This window comes from Astatotilapia calliptera, chromosome 18 (genome assembly GCF_900246225.1).
Source record: "Astatotilapia calliptera chromosome 18, fAstCal1.2, whole genome shotgun sequence".
Classification (NCBI taxonomy): Eukaryota; Metazoa; Chordata; class Actinopteri; order Cichliformes; family Cichlidae; genus Astatotilapia; species Astatotilapia calliptera.
In genome coordinates this window covers 9,925,457-9,940,290 of record NC_039319.1, presented here as the reverse complement: position 1 = coordinate 9,940,290, position 14,834 = coordinate 9,925,457, and the positions used below count along the sequence as shown (strand labels likewise).

General features: G+C 37.6%; 1 protein-coding gene across 2 annotated transcripts in view; it reads right to left on the bottom strand.

The window, feature by feature from the left end:
* The window catches only part of gnal2 (guanine nucleotide binding protein (G protein), alpha activating activity polypeptide, olfactory type 2), a 54,052-nt gene extending 42,246 nt beyond the window's left edge, over nucleotides 1-11,806 (bottom strand). The window contains exon 1 of one of the 2 annotated variants that reach the window (XM_026148654.1): nucleotides 11,072-11,806. In XM_026148654.1, coding sequence (XP_026004439.1) covers nucleotides 11,072-11,558 — 487 coding nt within the window. In that variant the 5' untranslated portion in view covers nucleotides 11,559-11,806. Of the gene's footprint in view, nucleotides 1-4; nucleotides 31-11,071 lie in introns of those variants that run through there. The other variant, XM_026148657.1, reaches the window with a different exon arrangement.
* Nucleotides 11,807-14,834: the final 3,028 nt, after the last annotated feature.

The window sequence follows — 14,834 nt, the reverse complement described above, 5'->3', positions numbered from 1 at the left end:
TTACCTGGCTGAGGTTTTTACAATAGACTACAGGTCTGGCAACACATCACAGCGGTCGCGGGCAGGGGCGTTTCTACGATTTGTAGGGCCGATGTCACACGACAGGCCCCACCGGAAGTTAGACTGTTTGATAAAAGAAAATACATATGTAGAGAAATGGGGCACAAAGCACAGTGTTTACTAATATACTATTACTATAATCCCAATTCAGTATTTATAGAGAAGTTTTAGCATGCCAGTACACTAAAATTTTAGAAAGTAAAATGCTCATTAACCAGAATAGTTAATTATTGATTAATGGATCATCTTTAATTTTGTTTTTCATGTTTGTTTGTTTTTTGTTTGTTTTTTTAAACTAGAACAGAAGTCAATGATTGTGGGAAATAATAATAATAATAATAATAATAAATACTGAAAGATCTCTAGTTCAAATATAGAAATTTTCTGTGTGTTTTTTTTTTTTGTTTGTTTAAAAAAATTTAGTTTTCAGTTTTTAAATTTCCAACATAGCCGTTTCTCTGAATAGGTATGGGCCCCACTTTAATGCATAATTGTGCACATCACATTCATTTTGCAGCTACAGATGATTTTAACTATATAACTATTGCTGTATGTCGCTATCTATAATAATAATAACAATAATAAGTCATTTATAAGTAGATTTCTATTTTTAGGTTCTGCTAGTTAATTTACTTATTGAAGAAAAAAAAAATATATATATATATATATATATATATATATATATCTGAAGGAATATCATAGGAAGAGCCTCCCATATGTTTGACTCTCTCAGAAGCAAAACTCAAAGTACTTTTTAAAAAATAATGTTTCACAGTATAAATATGTAGAAAGAAATACTGGGATTGCATGTTCTACAGTAAAATATACAAACCAACACTAATGACCTCTGCAGACCTTTAGGCATCAGTGCATAAAAATCAAAATAATTTTGTAGTTTATATCATTGCATTTGTTTAGCAACAACTCTGAAAACAACTGTCACTGAGCAGAGTTCAGTGCTACGAGATAAAAGCTTTACCACATAAAATTAAAGAAAAACTCAACTTGAATGATGGAAAAATGAGTCAGAAATGCCACAGCCTTCTCTTGGCTCAAGATTCATTAAGACAGGCTGAGACGAGGTTGAAAACTGTTCTGTGATCTGACAAATGAAAATTTGAAATTACTTTCATGGATGCTGCATATTCTAGGCTAAAGAGAAGTGATGACGTTTTCAGGGAAGGCCTTTGCTTATTTCAGAAATACAATGCCAACATTTCCAGCACTGTAACAGTGAGAGAGTCCAGGTGCTAAACCGATGTGCCTCGAGTCCAGATCTGTCACCCACTGAAATCACTTCACATATTATGAAGAAGAAAATGAGACAAATGAATCCCCATTGTTGAACAGTCACTTATCAAGCCTTGAAAACTTTCCTGGGAACTCCTTGGTTCCTAGGAAATGGTGATACCACACGGAACTGTCTCAGTTTTTGACTGAGATGTAGTGCTGGCAGGAAATTGAACATAAACACATTATCTTTCTCATTTAAGAGAAACCTGACAGGGATTTTGGGATAAACATTGAGCATTTTTAGCTTTGATGTAATCATTTTGCTGGTGAAAAATAAAATGTTGCATGTTTAAGTAGTTTTAACTGTGGCATTGCAGCATTTACTTAAGTAAAGCATCCGAGAACCTCAAGAGATAAATTTGAGAAAACCTGATTTTTTCCAGAATTTTGTCTGATTCTTCCCATTTTAGTTTTGATTCCTGGACAACTTTAACTGTTGTTAGGTATGTCTTTTCAGTTGCTTATTAACACACATATTTAAATCAGCCAATCACATGACAGCAAGCAAAGACACCATGTATGCATGTAGGTCAAGAAAGCTGTAGTTCAAGCTGAGATTAAAAATAGAGAGGAAAGGTGATTTAAGTTACTTTGAATGTGGTGTGGTTGTTGGTATCAGACATGCTGCTCTGAGTATTTTAGAAACTGCACAGATTCCCCAAACCATCATCTCTAGGGTTTTAAGGGAATGATAGTGGCCTAATGGTGTTTGGGATATTTTCTAGGCAAACTTTGGGCCTCTTCGTACCAGCTGAGCATCATTTAAAACACTACAGCCTACCTGAACATTGTTACAAAGCTCAAATCATCTGAAAATGGTTTCTGAAACATGAGTTCACTGCACTCAAATGGCCTCCACAGTCGCCAGATCTCAATCCAATACATCATCTTTGGGATTTGGTGAAAGGAGAGATTCGCGTCATGCATGTGCAACTGATGAATCAGCAGTAACTGTGCGACGCTATGATGTCAATATGGACCAAAATCTGTGCTGAAAGCAGCTCTGAATGCAAAAGGGAGTCCAACACAACACTAGCAAGGTGTACCTAATAAAGTGGCCACAAGCATGTATATACTGAAATTTCTGAGCAATTTGAGACACTCCATAAAACAAGATCTAGCAACGTGATAAGTTACATCTAGTCAATCGCTCTGCTGTAAAATTGCAGTGATACTAACAAGAGATAAAATGTTGTTTAGTTCTATTAAATAAGCATAATGTTATCCTCAACCTGATCTCAAACTGCAAAGTCCAAATGACGGAGCACAGGAGTATTTTAATTATACGTTAAGCAAAGATAAAAGAAATGCCTTTCTTCTGAGTTTCATCCTTTGTGAAACTCAATGCTCAGCACACATTAAAGCCATGTTTGCCACCGACACAGTTTACACGCCTGCCCGCCGTGCCGTGTGGCGGGCTCACTAAAGAGATGTTTAGGATGTTAAATAAGTGCTTAGTGCCACGTCTTCCTTACTCATAAATGTTTACCTGCCAGAGGCTAAACCAATAAACCAACCGTAAACCATGGACCACCACAGAATGAAGGATTTATCCCAGAGACCATCCATCTGACAGTTTTGCCAGAGCTTAGACCTGCAGTAGAGCTACAACCACATGAACGGCCCTCAATTAAGATCAATTAAAGGCATTTGATAAAGTTTGCTTGTGATGGCTTTTCTTTCTTTCTTTCTTTCTTTCTTTCTTTCTTTCTTTCTTTCTTTCTTTCTTTCTTTCTTTCTTTCTTTCTTTTTAAAGTTGGCATTTACGGTTACATTTAAATTTAGTTTTAAATTTAGAACAGCATTGCGTTATTTGTCAAAGCAGTATTTACGAAACAAACTCATTTTATTCACGTCATCACAATGTCTCATAGCTCTCGCTAGTCCCGCCTTCCTGTGTTAAAACACAAGCTATCAGTACCAGTCTGCTGCATTCAGGTTTTAAAAACTAGCCGCAAAATGTACTGTACATATTAATACCATCACTAAACGCGTCACTGAACAACGAGGTTATTTTTGAAACATATACCAAGGAATCTGCGATTATTCTGTCCGAAATGCAAATACCAGTTTCCTGTAGTGAAATTAGTAGAACAAAGTTACCCAGCATGCAAAACCACTCTTGAACTCTCACTACCACCATAAATACTCCATCACCAAAAGAGGGAAAAATCCGGCTGCCGGCCTGAGAAAGCAAGGTCAAAACAAGTGGCTGGCCCACACCACCCTCTAGTGGCTACGCGCAGAATTGCACGCAGGCTGTCGAGCTCCCCATGAATGATGCAGAAGTAGGTTTTGCTGCATAAATTATTGTCCTTTTTAGGAAGTACCGTCTGATATTTATATTTAGCTTGCCGCTGCTTCCTCTTAACTAGACTAAAAGTGTGTGCCAATACTCATTTTTCTTTTAAGTCCCTCTCCAAACAAAGATTGCTCTCATTTATCTGTACTTCACTTGAAGTCCTTTTTTTCTGCCATCTTTGTACAGGATTTGACACGAGTCACATCTAGTGAAGGAGAAAGGTTTCTCAATGTTCCACCTAAATTCAATCTGTATCTGCATGAACAGCAGAACTAGCTTTTGATATCATGTGCAAAAACATGCAACTTTTAGCAGATGCATGATTTGTATCCTGTGGAGACATGAGAAAAAGATAAAGAGAGATGGGGCTTAAAGAATCCCGACTTGAAATCGCAGGGAAAACTCTACACAAACAGGGGTGATGGTAGAAGAATTACATCCGGGGGGTAAAAAACAAAAACAACAAACCGTCTTTATATCTTATTTTGGAGCAAAGAAAAAAAATCAGCAAACGTAAGCAATTTTTGTCAGATTTGACAGGCAAGTCTATACATGTGATTTTTGGGTCCACTGAAGTTAAAGTTAATTTTCATAAAACTTCAGGATAACAATCAAAATAGGCGATCAGAGGGCTTTGAAGGTGGTACAGAGAACTGGCTTTTGAGTGAGGTACGAGGCCTTCTGTCTAGCAGTTAAACTTTTGAATGTGTGAAAGAGTTTTAATCTATCAGTGTGACATCTGTAAAGGTCACTATGAAAAATCAATCAGTGCCTCCCACCTGACTCTGAGCCCTAAAGTACAAAGGATGGGTTGAAATTCAGGACCTTTTTTTATATATATTATTTTTCCAGCAGTTTTGAGACCTCATTACTTTAATGAGTAGTGAGTAATAAATGTTACCTGGATGTGCTATCTGTTTTCTGATCATTCCCACAATAAAACAATAAAAGGTTATATCATCATGGCTCTTTAAAACAAGTTAAAGAATATGAAAAGCCCCATTTTGATACCATCTTTTATACTGTGTCAAAAAGATTCTCTAACAGTCTTATTTTGAGTGTTTTAGGGCTTTTAAAATATAAAACGTGAGGACCAAAGTTTGCATGCTTTCATTAAATAGAGTAAGGTTATTAAATTAGCCAATTCTGACAGGGTGAGGTGGGAACATTTTTCAGATTTGGCCTGTTGATTTTATATAGTAGAAGACATACTTGCCAATTAAGGTCTGTGTCAGTGTATTCACATGTGCAGCCTTGGAAGCAGCTCTCAGATCAGTATTACAAGTAAATCTGTTTTTTGTCTGACATTAATAGTTCTCCCCTCCATTTTCACTCTTACATGTATCCACACCTCGAGTGACTCGGGTTTATTTCCCATACCCGCTTAAAGCCCCTTAAACACAGCTGCAAATGCTGCACAGTTGCACTGTGCAAGTAAAACACAGGCTTTACCAAAACTATTGCACTTTACATTTAATATAGTCAAATATAAGGCTTTCTGGCTGGGAAAAGATTATAACTGCCAGTGGGCTGTAACGGCAGACCTAATAATAACTGACACTTGAAAGAGTTCTTTTCTCCACATAAATCTTCTACACTTATTTACTGGCCCGGCTATAATTGAGGCATGTATTGTATAAACAAGGCACGCGTCCAAATGATATGCAGCTAAAATTAGCCTCCTTGAAATTTTTTCTGAGGCTGGAAAGAACTTTACAGCACTCTCTGTGGGGACAGAGGCTCTTGATAAAGCATAAATTATACTGTAAGCACAACGTGAAGAACAACCACGGTCCAATGTCCTTCGAATGTGGCGTGGTTCACTCTGATGAAGCAATCACAACTATCAAGACAACTCACACTGCGACCTTGCTATCAGTATCATAAACACGACTGTAATTCATACTCCAGTACCTGCTGTTGCTCATTACATTAACTGGGAACTCTAAGCAATGAGTAGCAAAGTTCAGGAGTGGTCAATGATAAAACCCATTTAGACAGAAGCAAAGTTCAGTTGCCTCTGCTTGTATTCGAAAGGGCTGGGGGTGGGGCCTGTGTGAATGAGTAAGCTTTTCCAAAGTGTGCATGTTTTCACATGGAGGATAGGGACTCAAAAGGCAAACAAAAACAAAACTAAAAAGCACATCTCGTAGGGACTTCCAACGAAATCCGCATTTAGCCAGCCTACCTCGTTTCAGTGATCGTTTCGGTCAGAAGTACCACATTGTTAGCAGCCTGTTGTTCAGGCTTATGAAGGCGATAAGGCTGAGATATGAAACAGCCAGTTAAGGACATCTAGGAAAGCTGTAACAGATATTATCAGAGGACTGTGGAGAATCTGAGCCAAGAGGCCAAACAATAAAGTAACTTCCTCTCCAAGAAATCATAGGAACTTTCCTTCCAGTTCCCATCCCTGTATTCCTGCACTGCAAGTAAAAAATGCACTACTTCACATTTTCTGAAGTGTCTTTTATTTGAACACGCCTAATAAAGAATGTTTTTACTGTAGGTTTGAAGAAAATATAACATTACTGTGCTGTGAGAAGTCCAGATAATAATAATTACACACAGATCCGTGACTTTCTGTGTCTAAACAGATAAATGAAAAGGCCTATTTTTGACTAAAATGAGCCATCTTGCTTTGCAATTCAAACACATCGGATATGTTAAAGTTGCAGAGCATGTGGCAATCTCATAACCTTTAATAAAGGGATGCACCTTCATTAGAGAAGCTATCATTAAATATTTCATTTATATTTCTGTGTAACGTCGTCAGTAAACTACACAAGCAAGCTTTAACCTCCTGAAAACCGGCAGTGCCTTAAACTTTGCTATGCTATTTAAAGAAAACTTCCCATATGAGGAAAAACTTTTTTAGTATGTAACAGTTATGTAACAAAGTTACAACTTCCTGTTCAAGGATGAAAGCTTAGTTTTTATTCTTATCAGGTATCCAACTAATCCCAAATAGATCCCAAACAGGAACTCGGGTCTCAGGAGGTCAAAAATATTGGATCAGAAGTGATTTACCTTCACAGGCTGACTTATTTTGTCAAATTGCAATTTTTAAATGTCTGAACAAACTAGTCACAGATCTGCTCCATAAAATTGATTTTAAAATTCCACTATTGATGCTTTGCAGAAAGATCTACACTTAAACACTCATATATACTTTTTGTTGCATCCAAAGGCACTACAAAGAAAGTGGTTGTTTTGTCTTTTATGTTGAGGGTATTTGTACATTTTGCACTATTACGCAGTTTTTAACGATCTGACTTTGTATGCTTCCTTGATGGTGGCCTTTCCTGTAAAAGGTTTGCTCTCGATGGGACTTCCTGGTTAAATAAAAGAAAATTTGATCAGTCCCCTTTCGAGGTTAAAAGGTCCAGAGAGCTGGAAAACCCTGCCATAAGAAATAAAGACATGACTGATTTTACAACTTTTAACACCGAGGAAAAACTAAGGCAAATCTGTGATCACTCTTCTCAGGGACTGTTTTTTTTTTTTTTTTTTTAAATCTGTTCCATTTTATTATTTCTTTATGTTTATTTTACACCTAATTTGCAAATTATTTGTGGCTAGAAGTCCTACAATTATGACTACATATATATTTTATTTAAATATAGTGCATGCAACGTCCCTACTATATACATAAACAAATATGAATCACTTCTATTTCCATTATCCGTCATTATGAGTCACATTTTTCCACTTGTCAACGATCTAAAGAACATAAAGAAAGTCAACCTGCTATCACAGAAGACCAATGAATGAATCTCACAAATATCTGTATTTAAAAAAAGCTTGAACGTGTGAAGTTTTGCTAAAATACTTTTTTTTTAAATGATGAAATGTCTCAGCTCCACAAGAAATTATCTTTATTTCTGTATTCGAACATAAAATCTTGGAAAATGAAGAAAAATTATTTACTTTTAGGAAAAGAAACTGTTTCAGCTTCACTTCAGCAGGTTAACATCATATTTTCCAAGTTAGTGCTGAATTAAAATATTACTCATCAGCTGTTACCATATGAAGAAAAAGCCTAACACAGCATCCGAACATTTACCTGATTGTATAAATATTACCAAAGCGTGCTCAAAGCCTAGCACGGCAGCCCATTTATGGTCCGCATTCGTTCCTCTTAATCATTGTTATTTCACTAAATTACTGCAGCAAATACAAACAGATAAAGTGACCCAGATTAGGCACCATACGTTGCGTTGAAATGTAACACTATTTGAAAGGTGTCCACTTTCAGAGGAACACAAACCACCTCAGTCCACTGCAACAGGAGTCCTGCTGGAGACTGGCAGGATATAAAGCCCCAGAGGCCTCTCGGGAGAAGCCAGAGGTGGCCCGCAAGGGCTGCTGGGTGTACCAGGAGAGTCAGCCAGCTCCCAAAAATAACTGTGATCCTATGGAGGCAGATCACGCTGAAGTAACACAGGTCAAACATGCTGTAAGCTTCCATGGAAGAATGTATGACAGTGGCCTGTGCGGCTTCATTAGGATGAGCCATTTCTTCCTGTGTGTAATTAGTGGGAGCTGTTTACTCAGGAAATTAAACTGGCAGCCATTTATAATAATCGAGGAAAGAAGCAGTGCACTTTTCGAAGTAGAGGAAATGCATGCGATACAGCATCAAGCCTGGCATGAAACTGCGAAAAACAAAAGAGCATCAGTTCTGTTTTTATTGTAAATGTGTCGACATCTAAGTCTTTTATAATCAGGTTAGCCCTGGCCACCTTTAAGCTTCTGCTCCTGGTCAAGATTTTCTCTCTTGAAAAAAAAAAATCAAGTGCTGTGCAAGTTTTCTTTTACAGTAGAGGGGTGAAATAACACAAATTACAAGATACATCTATATAAAATATGACAGTATTAATTAAAGTGTAATCTCAAAAGCAGCTGGAGGGCTGAATTCAAAGATGGGTGTTACATTTTCGTTTCTGCGCTGAATGCTCTGCGAGGTGGTCGAAATGAGCTCTAAGCCATTTCCGCTGGTGAAGAGGTCCAGCCCAAAATCGCCATCATTCTGAGCATAAGACTGGAAATCATATAAACAATCCATCTATGGGACCCAGTGATGGTCTGGTTAAGTATACAAGTCCTGTGGTTTATATAAACACGTTTAAAATCAATACGTGTCCCACATACTTATTTAAATATGAATTTGCTGGTTATGGGTTTTTTTTCCACACTATAATAATTTACTGTATACAAAGGGCCATAACCCCCAATTATTTATTAAACTGATCACTTACAAAGGCTGACAAATCTATGTGAACTTGTAAATTCTTCATAAATGAAGGTGTAACCATCAAACCGAAGGTCAGAACTGGGATCAGTCTGTAAGTTTGTACTCTGAGTGGATAATTTTATCATATTTGTTTGGTTATTTAAAATGCAGACTCTAAATGTGCAACAGTTAGCAAAAAGGTCATTTTTTATTATATTATACACATATAGAGAACTCCAGAGTAAATATGATCTAATACTACAAGTCACCATAATATGCTTTAAAATATTATTTGAACCATTTATTCAATTGGTTAACTTTTTTTTTCAAAGACAGACTATTTTTGGTGTCTCTGGGCAGATAACGCACTTAAAAATAAAACTTTAAAGAATCACAGGAGCCAAATTTAGCATGCAGTGCCTGATGCAAATCACCTTATCTCGATTCATCTTTCACAATTACACCATTTACATTTGTCAGTGTTAATCGAGCTATTTTATTGGAAATCCCTAAAGTGAGCTCACTCTACATCACAGGCTCCTATACACTCCTCCGCTGTTTATTAAAGCAAAATAACATAGTTATTGAAACCCCTTTACTGTAAACATGTAACAGTTTAGCCAAAAGTAAATTTTTAACAAATAATATTATAAAATACTCTCTCATACATGATTGCTAGAGCAAACATGGTCCTATAACCAAAAGCTAAGTAGTCTTTTTATAAGAACCGAACTGATATATTGGTCACTTGATCACAGATATGCTGTGTCGTCCAATTAACATTTAAAAAACAGAATATAGAGGTAGAAAAATAAGTTTGGGATAACTTTAAAATGGTCGATATATCTTTAAAATATATAATATAAATCTCTGCCTGCTGTGGCTCCCATATCAGACAGACTCTAATTGTTATGAACCATATTTGCATATTATAGTCTATCACAAGAAGCCAACTCTAGTCACTATATTGCAGAGTGGAACGCTTTACTATACTGCACCACATGAGTCCCAACATTTATTGAGCAAACCAGCGAGCTATATTCTGTGTGTACACTAAACTGTACTTGAACAAGGCACAGCAGCAAGAAGCTAAATGATCTCTATGCAGTACATATTTGTACACTAAGGTCACCTTACACACTTTATGGATTCATTTACTGGAGGGAGGGGAAAAAAGACTACTGTAACTAGATGTACCTGTTGTCTCCGGTTATATAATTACAGGAGTGGTTGTCACATTGTGTGCCTTGTGATTTTGTCTCAAACTTACAATATTATTCCCGTAGCACAAAAAGCAATAAATGAGATGTAAATGCAGTGTATTAGTGAACAAGCAGTCCGATTGATGAATTGCTTCCCTTTGTGGGCCAAACTACAACGATCTAAACTGTAGGTGTCATTTAAGTGCAGATGCTGCACATCTGTGATCCAAAGCGTCTTCAGAATTTAAAGAAGAATTAACAACATTTCAACATGTGGGCTTTTTTCTGCAAATACAAACTGACGTACGCCTTGAAATCTTGGGGTGCCTTGGGTACAAAAATGTGTGAAAACCACTTGTTTTAGGTATAACATCTAATTTAATAGACACTAGAGCATTACTAAAGCAGCCTGTATTACAGTATATTTGTTGGTGGGTATGACTTTAAAAAGTGCCCCAGCTCCTCCACATAAGTGCTGAGTGGGAATAACCAAACAGCCAAAGCTAAGGCATCTTTAGATTATCTTTACAGAGAAAGTCAGCTGCACTTATAGGACACTCCAGAGTCCAAATGTGCCAGCTAATAAAAGAAATATTTGTTTTCTGTCGCCTTGGACATATGCCACACTCATACTATGATAGAGGCTACTACACAAGGCAAATACGGCCCAGTATAGCCTCCAGCTAAGAAGTGTCTGTGTGCCCATGTAATGTTTATGTTGGTCCCTGATTAACAGTCGACATTTCGCTTAATTGGCTATTCAAAAATCCCCATAACCCTGAATGTAACTGTGACAGCAAGGATCCGGTAGTCTAAACGTCCATCTTCATCACTTGTCATTGACAGCCGCAGGGAGTTTAGTCTTCACAGTCAAGCCAACAGATGTGGCAACAGGCCTCGCTAGAGCAGTGACATAATTTCTGGAAAGGCCAGTGCGTTTTTTGGTTTCTAATAATAAAACAGAGGTACACAACCTACCGAGCAGCAGCAGCCGATGCGTCTGTTTGTACTCCCGTTTGAGCTCCTTGAGCACCCTGTCTATATTCTTACTGACTTTCTTCGCCTCCTTCTCGGCCTCCTTCTCCTCCACCAGCAGTTTGTCACAGTTTTTCTGCTTTTGGGTGCTTGTTTTTTGCAGCAGCTGTAAGCGGCGGCCGCGGTCCTTCCCCGTCCCTTTACCGCTGCCTCCACCTCCGCCGCCTCCGTTCTGTATGAGCACACCGTCGGTACCGGTGTCTCCACGGCGGTGCTCCCCGGCCGGGAGCCTGGCAGGGTCCCCGGGGCGCACCAGGCCGCCGCGTAGCGACGAAGTCTCCCCGCATCCCCCGGTGTCCTCCTGGCGAGCTCCCCCGGCGCGTGTCGGCACGGCGGCATCCGGAGGCTGGTCCGAGTCCGAGGTAGCGTTGGAGATAGAGCCGCTCAGGTCCCCGAAGAGCCGGGGACGCAGACTGTAGCACAGCCCCATGTTGAAACCAATATGTGTCTGTGAATGTGATTTTTCATAAATTAAAATATCAAAAAAAATCGCCGTTGTGCCACGAGCCCTAACGAGCCATCGTCACATTGGAGCTCCAGCGATGCGATTCAGGTCCGAATTTGAGCCGAAAACGTGAATGAATTATGCTCCGACATTTGCTATATGTCATTTTGCATTTTCCCCAGTCAGCCTTCGCTTCGTAGTTAGTGGATCACCTGATCCTTTAGTGGACACTGCGGGTCCACCTTACCGTAAGTAACCAAAAGCACAACCTTGGAAAAAAACGCGTCTATGCGCCTCACAGACAGGCAACAATCTCACTGCACAGTTGTTAGGTGCAATGCACGGCACGTCACATTACTACAGTATGGCCATTTCGAGAATGCTGGTCATGGTTTTCATTCCTCACATTTCATGCTTGTATCTCTAAATCAGTTGGTGGCTCCTGCTCTCTAGACCGTAATCTCTATTTTAAGACACGGCACCAAAGCGTTTCTTTATTTGGCCCTGCAAACATTCCTCTGACACGATCTGTGGCGCACACAAGGATATTAGAAAGATATTACCAAAATGGCACTTTAACTCTTAACATTGTTTCTATGATTTAAAAAATATATATTAGGCACTACTGTATGTTTTAACAGTGGGAGCTAGTGTCTTAAGCAGGGGCGTGTCAACAAGGGAGAGGATGTGGTGGCACAGTCCCCTCTCTGTCACCTCAGCTGGTGCTAAAAAACTGTTTACCTGTAGAAAATATAACTACATACACAATTTGTATCAATTATATATGTATAATAAATTAAGGCCCATTATACCAGGTAAAAATGAGACTGTTATTTATAAACCGTGTATAAAGTTCTGAAAATGAACTCCACTCTTACCAGCAGCAACATTAAATGTATATGTGGATGCCAGTGCATTAAGAATTAAATCCACCGATAAAAAATATAAGTACTTTAAATTTTTCAGTTTTTTGAGTATTCCCAGATCAAATAATGTTGTTTGAACAGTACAAACAGTTTTGAATGCTAGCCATTTTTCTCCTGCGTTTAGCGTTTTTCCTGTTTTTCCTTGTGTTTATGATTGATAACCTTGTGCATAACAAAATTCACAAACAGATTTAATGTGTTTGTGAATTTTACCTTTTGGCAAAATGTCCTGGATTTTTATTATACGTGCATGACAGTGTATGACCTGTTTGCTCCTGCACTGGTTCCTCTTTCTCATGGTTCATCACATTATCACAACATGAATAATGTTTTTTAATGCTTCCTTTATTTTCTCATAAACAGTTTTTTGTATTGTGAGTCTAAACAACATAATTTGGGGGAGTTCCATATAATATAAAAACTATAACATATTTAAGCCATGCAAAATATGACCTTCATGCTATGATGATTTTCTGAATTTTCCAACATTTTTCAGTTAAAATAGGACTCACAGGAGAAACCACAGCAAGAAGATGAGTCTTGTATCAAAATGTATTTATATATTTAATCAGACCTTTATAACTTGTTTTGAACAGCCTTCTGTCCCACACAGTGATGCAATCCTTTAAATTGTACTCAGAAATCCACGTTTTTAAGTTTTTAAATTACGAGAACCTTAACTTAAAAACATCCAGGCTACAAATGCTTCTTCCTGTTACTCTGACATAGACATTAAATCAGTACGGTTTTACTATTAAAACTATGACATATCAATTTGATTCTGGCACTGAGAATGGCTGTAAAATTGACCTTGTTGCACTTTTGAAATGTGATGATTTAAAAAGTGCCAAATATTTAGCACCATTGGCACTTCGAGGCTGTCTAACTTTTACCTTCATCGTATGAAGGCTTCATGAACAGCACTACAGTCAGTGTGGGGCACTTGAATTAAGTGTCTGATAACTGGGGAGCTTTGTGACTTGAATAATCGGATCAGAAAACATTCTGACTACACAAACAGGTGCAGAGAGCAAATTGGACCACTAGATGGAGCACTTGTGAAACAGTAAGCCAGTGATAGAAGTGCTTCTTCCTCTGGGAGGCTGTTTCTGCAACAGCATGATGTGCATTAGTAAAGAAGATCTGTAGCATAGTTTGAAACCCTCTACTCTGAGCCACAATTGAACCCCAAAAGACAAGCACCAGTATGTTTTTACATTATGAACCTTGTAGGTTCCATGCTGTTGTTTTGACTTAACAATGTCCTTTTACATTGTATAGGTTCTGGGATAGTCTCAAGTGCATTTATTGTGTGGGAGGGATGGAAGGGTCAGCAAAGTGACATGGTGCGTGGGACGCATCACATTTTTGAGTTTGCCCAGAGTTAACATATCTGAGTTTGGGCATCTGAAGAGTCTATTCTTGATGTTTTTGGGGGGTTGTGTTGTTGTGTGGTTTTATTTTGAGTCCTTACCTTGGTTTCATTATTTCGTGTACCAGTTTTCTTTTTTTTTCTTCTGAGTTTCCCTCATGTGCTTTTGTATCTTGTTCATTGTGACTTTTCTTGTCACTGTGTTTAATTTTCTTGTTATTTATTGTTTTCGTTTGACAGTTAGTGTCCTGTGTTTGTCTTGATTATGTTCACCTCTTTCCCCTCCTGTTTCTACTTTGCCAATTAGCCTTCTGTATATAAATAGTCCTGCCTTCCCTTTGTCATATAGTGTCTGTGTATTTTTCCTGTGTGTGATCTTCTTTTTCTGGTTTTACTACATGTGAAATATTGATATTAAATATCATTAAATATTGAAATATTGATCATATGTAAATGTGAGGGGTCAGATTATGCAAGGATCTGGGTAATGGAAATATAAACTTGTGTGTGCCATGTGCTGATAAAGATGATGTCATGTGAGTGAACTAAAAGTTATTAGGTTGTTTTGTCAAACTCAAAAAAAACAAAATAAAACAAAAATATTTATTGCAAATCTCAATAAATAATCAAAAATATTCAGATTTAAATCTTGCCGATTGTTAACAGCATTATCTTGTTCCTTTTGGTTTTCTGTTTAAATATTGACATGACATCACAGCATTTGTGAAGTAAGATGGATTTCTTTTAAATTTATCTCAGAGCTGGAAACTCCTTTAATTATTGCAATTAGACACAAGTATATAACAAAATAAGTATAAGTAGACTAGCCTGTTGCTCAGTAAAATAAAATTTAGATATCTTAATAAAAAGTAAATATATAATAAATAAATACATACATACATAAATACATATATACAATAAAGTATCGTAGAAATTTAAATAAGATTGTGACGAAAAATGTGA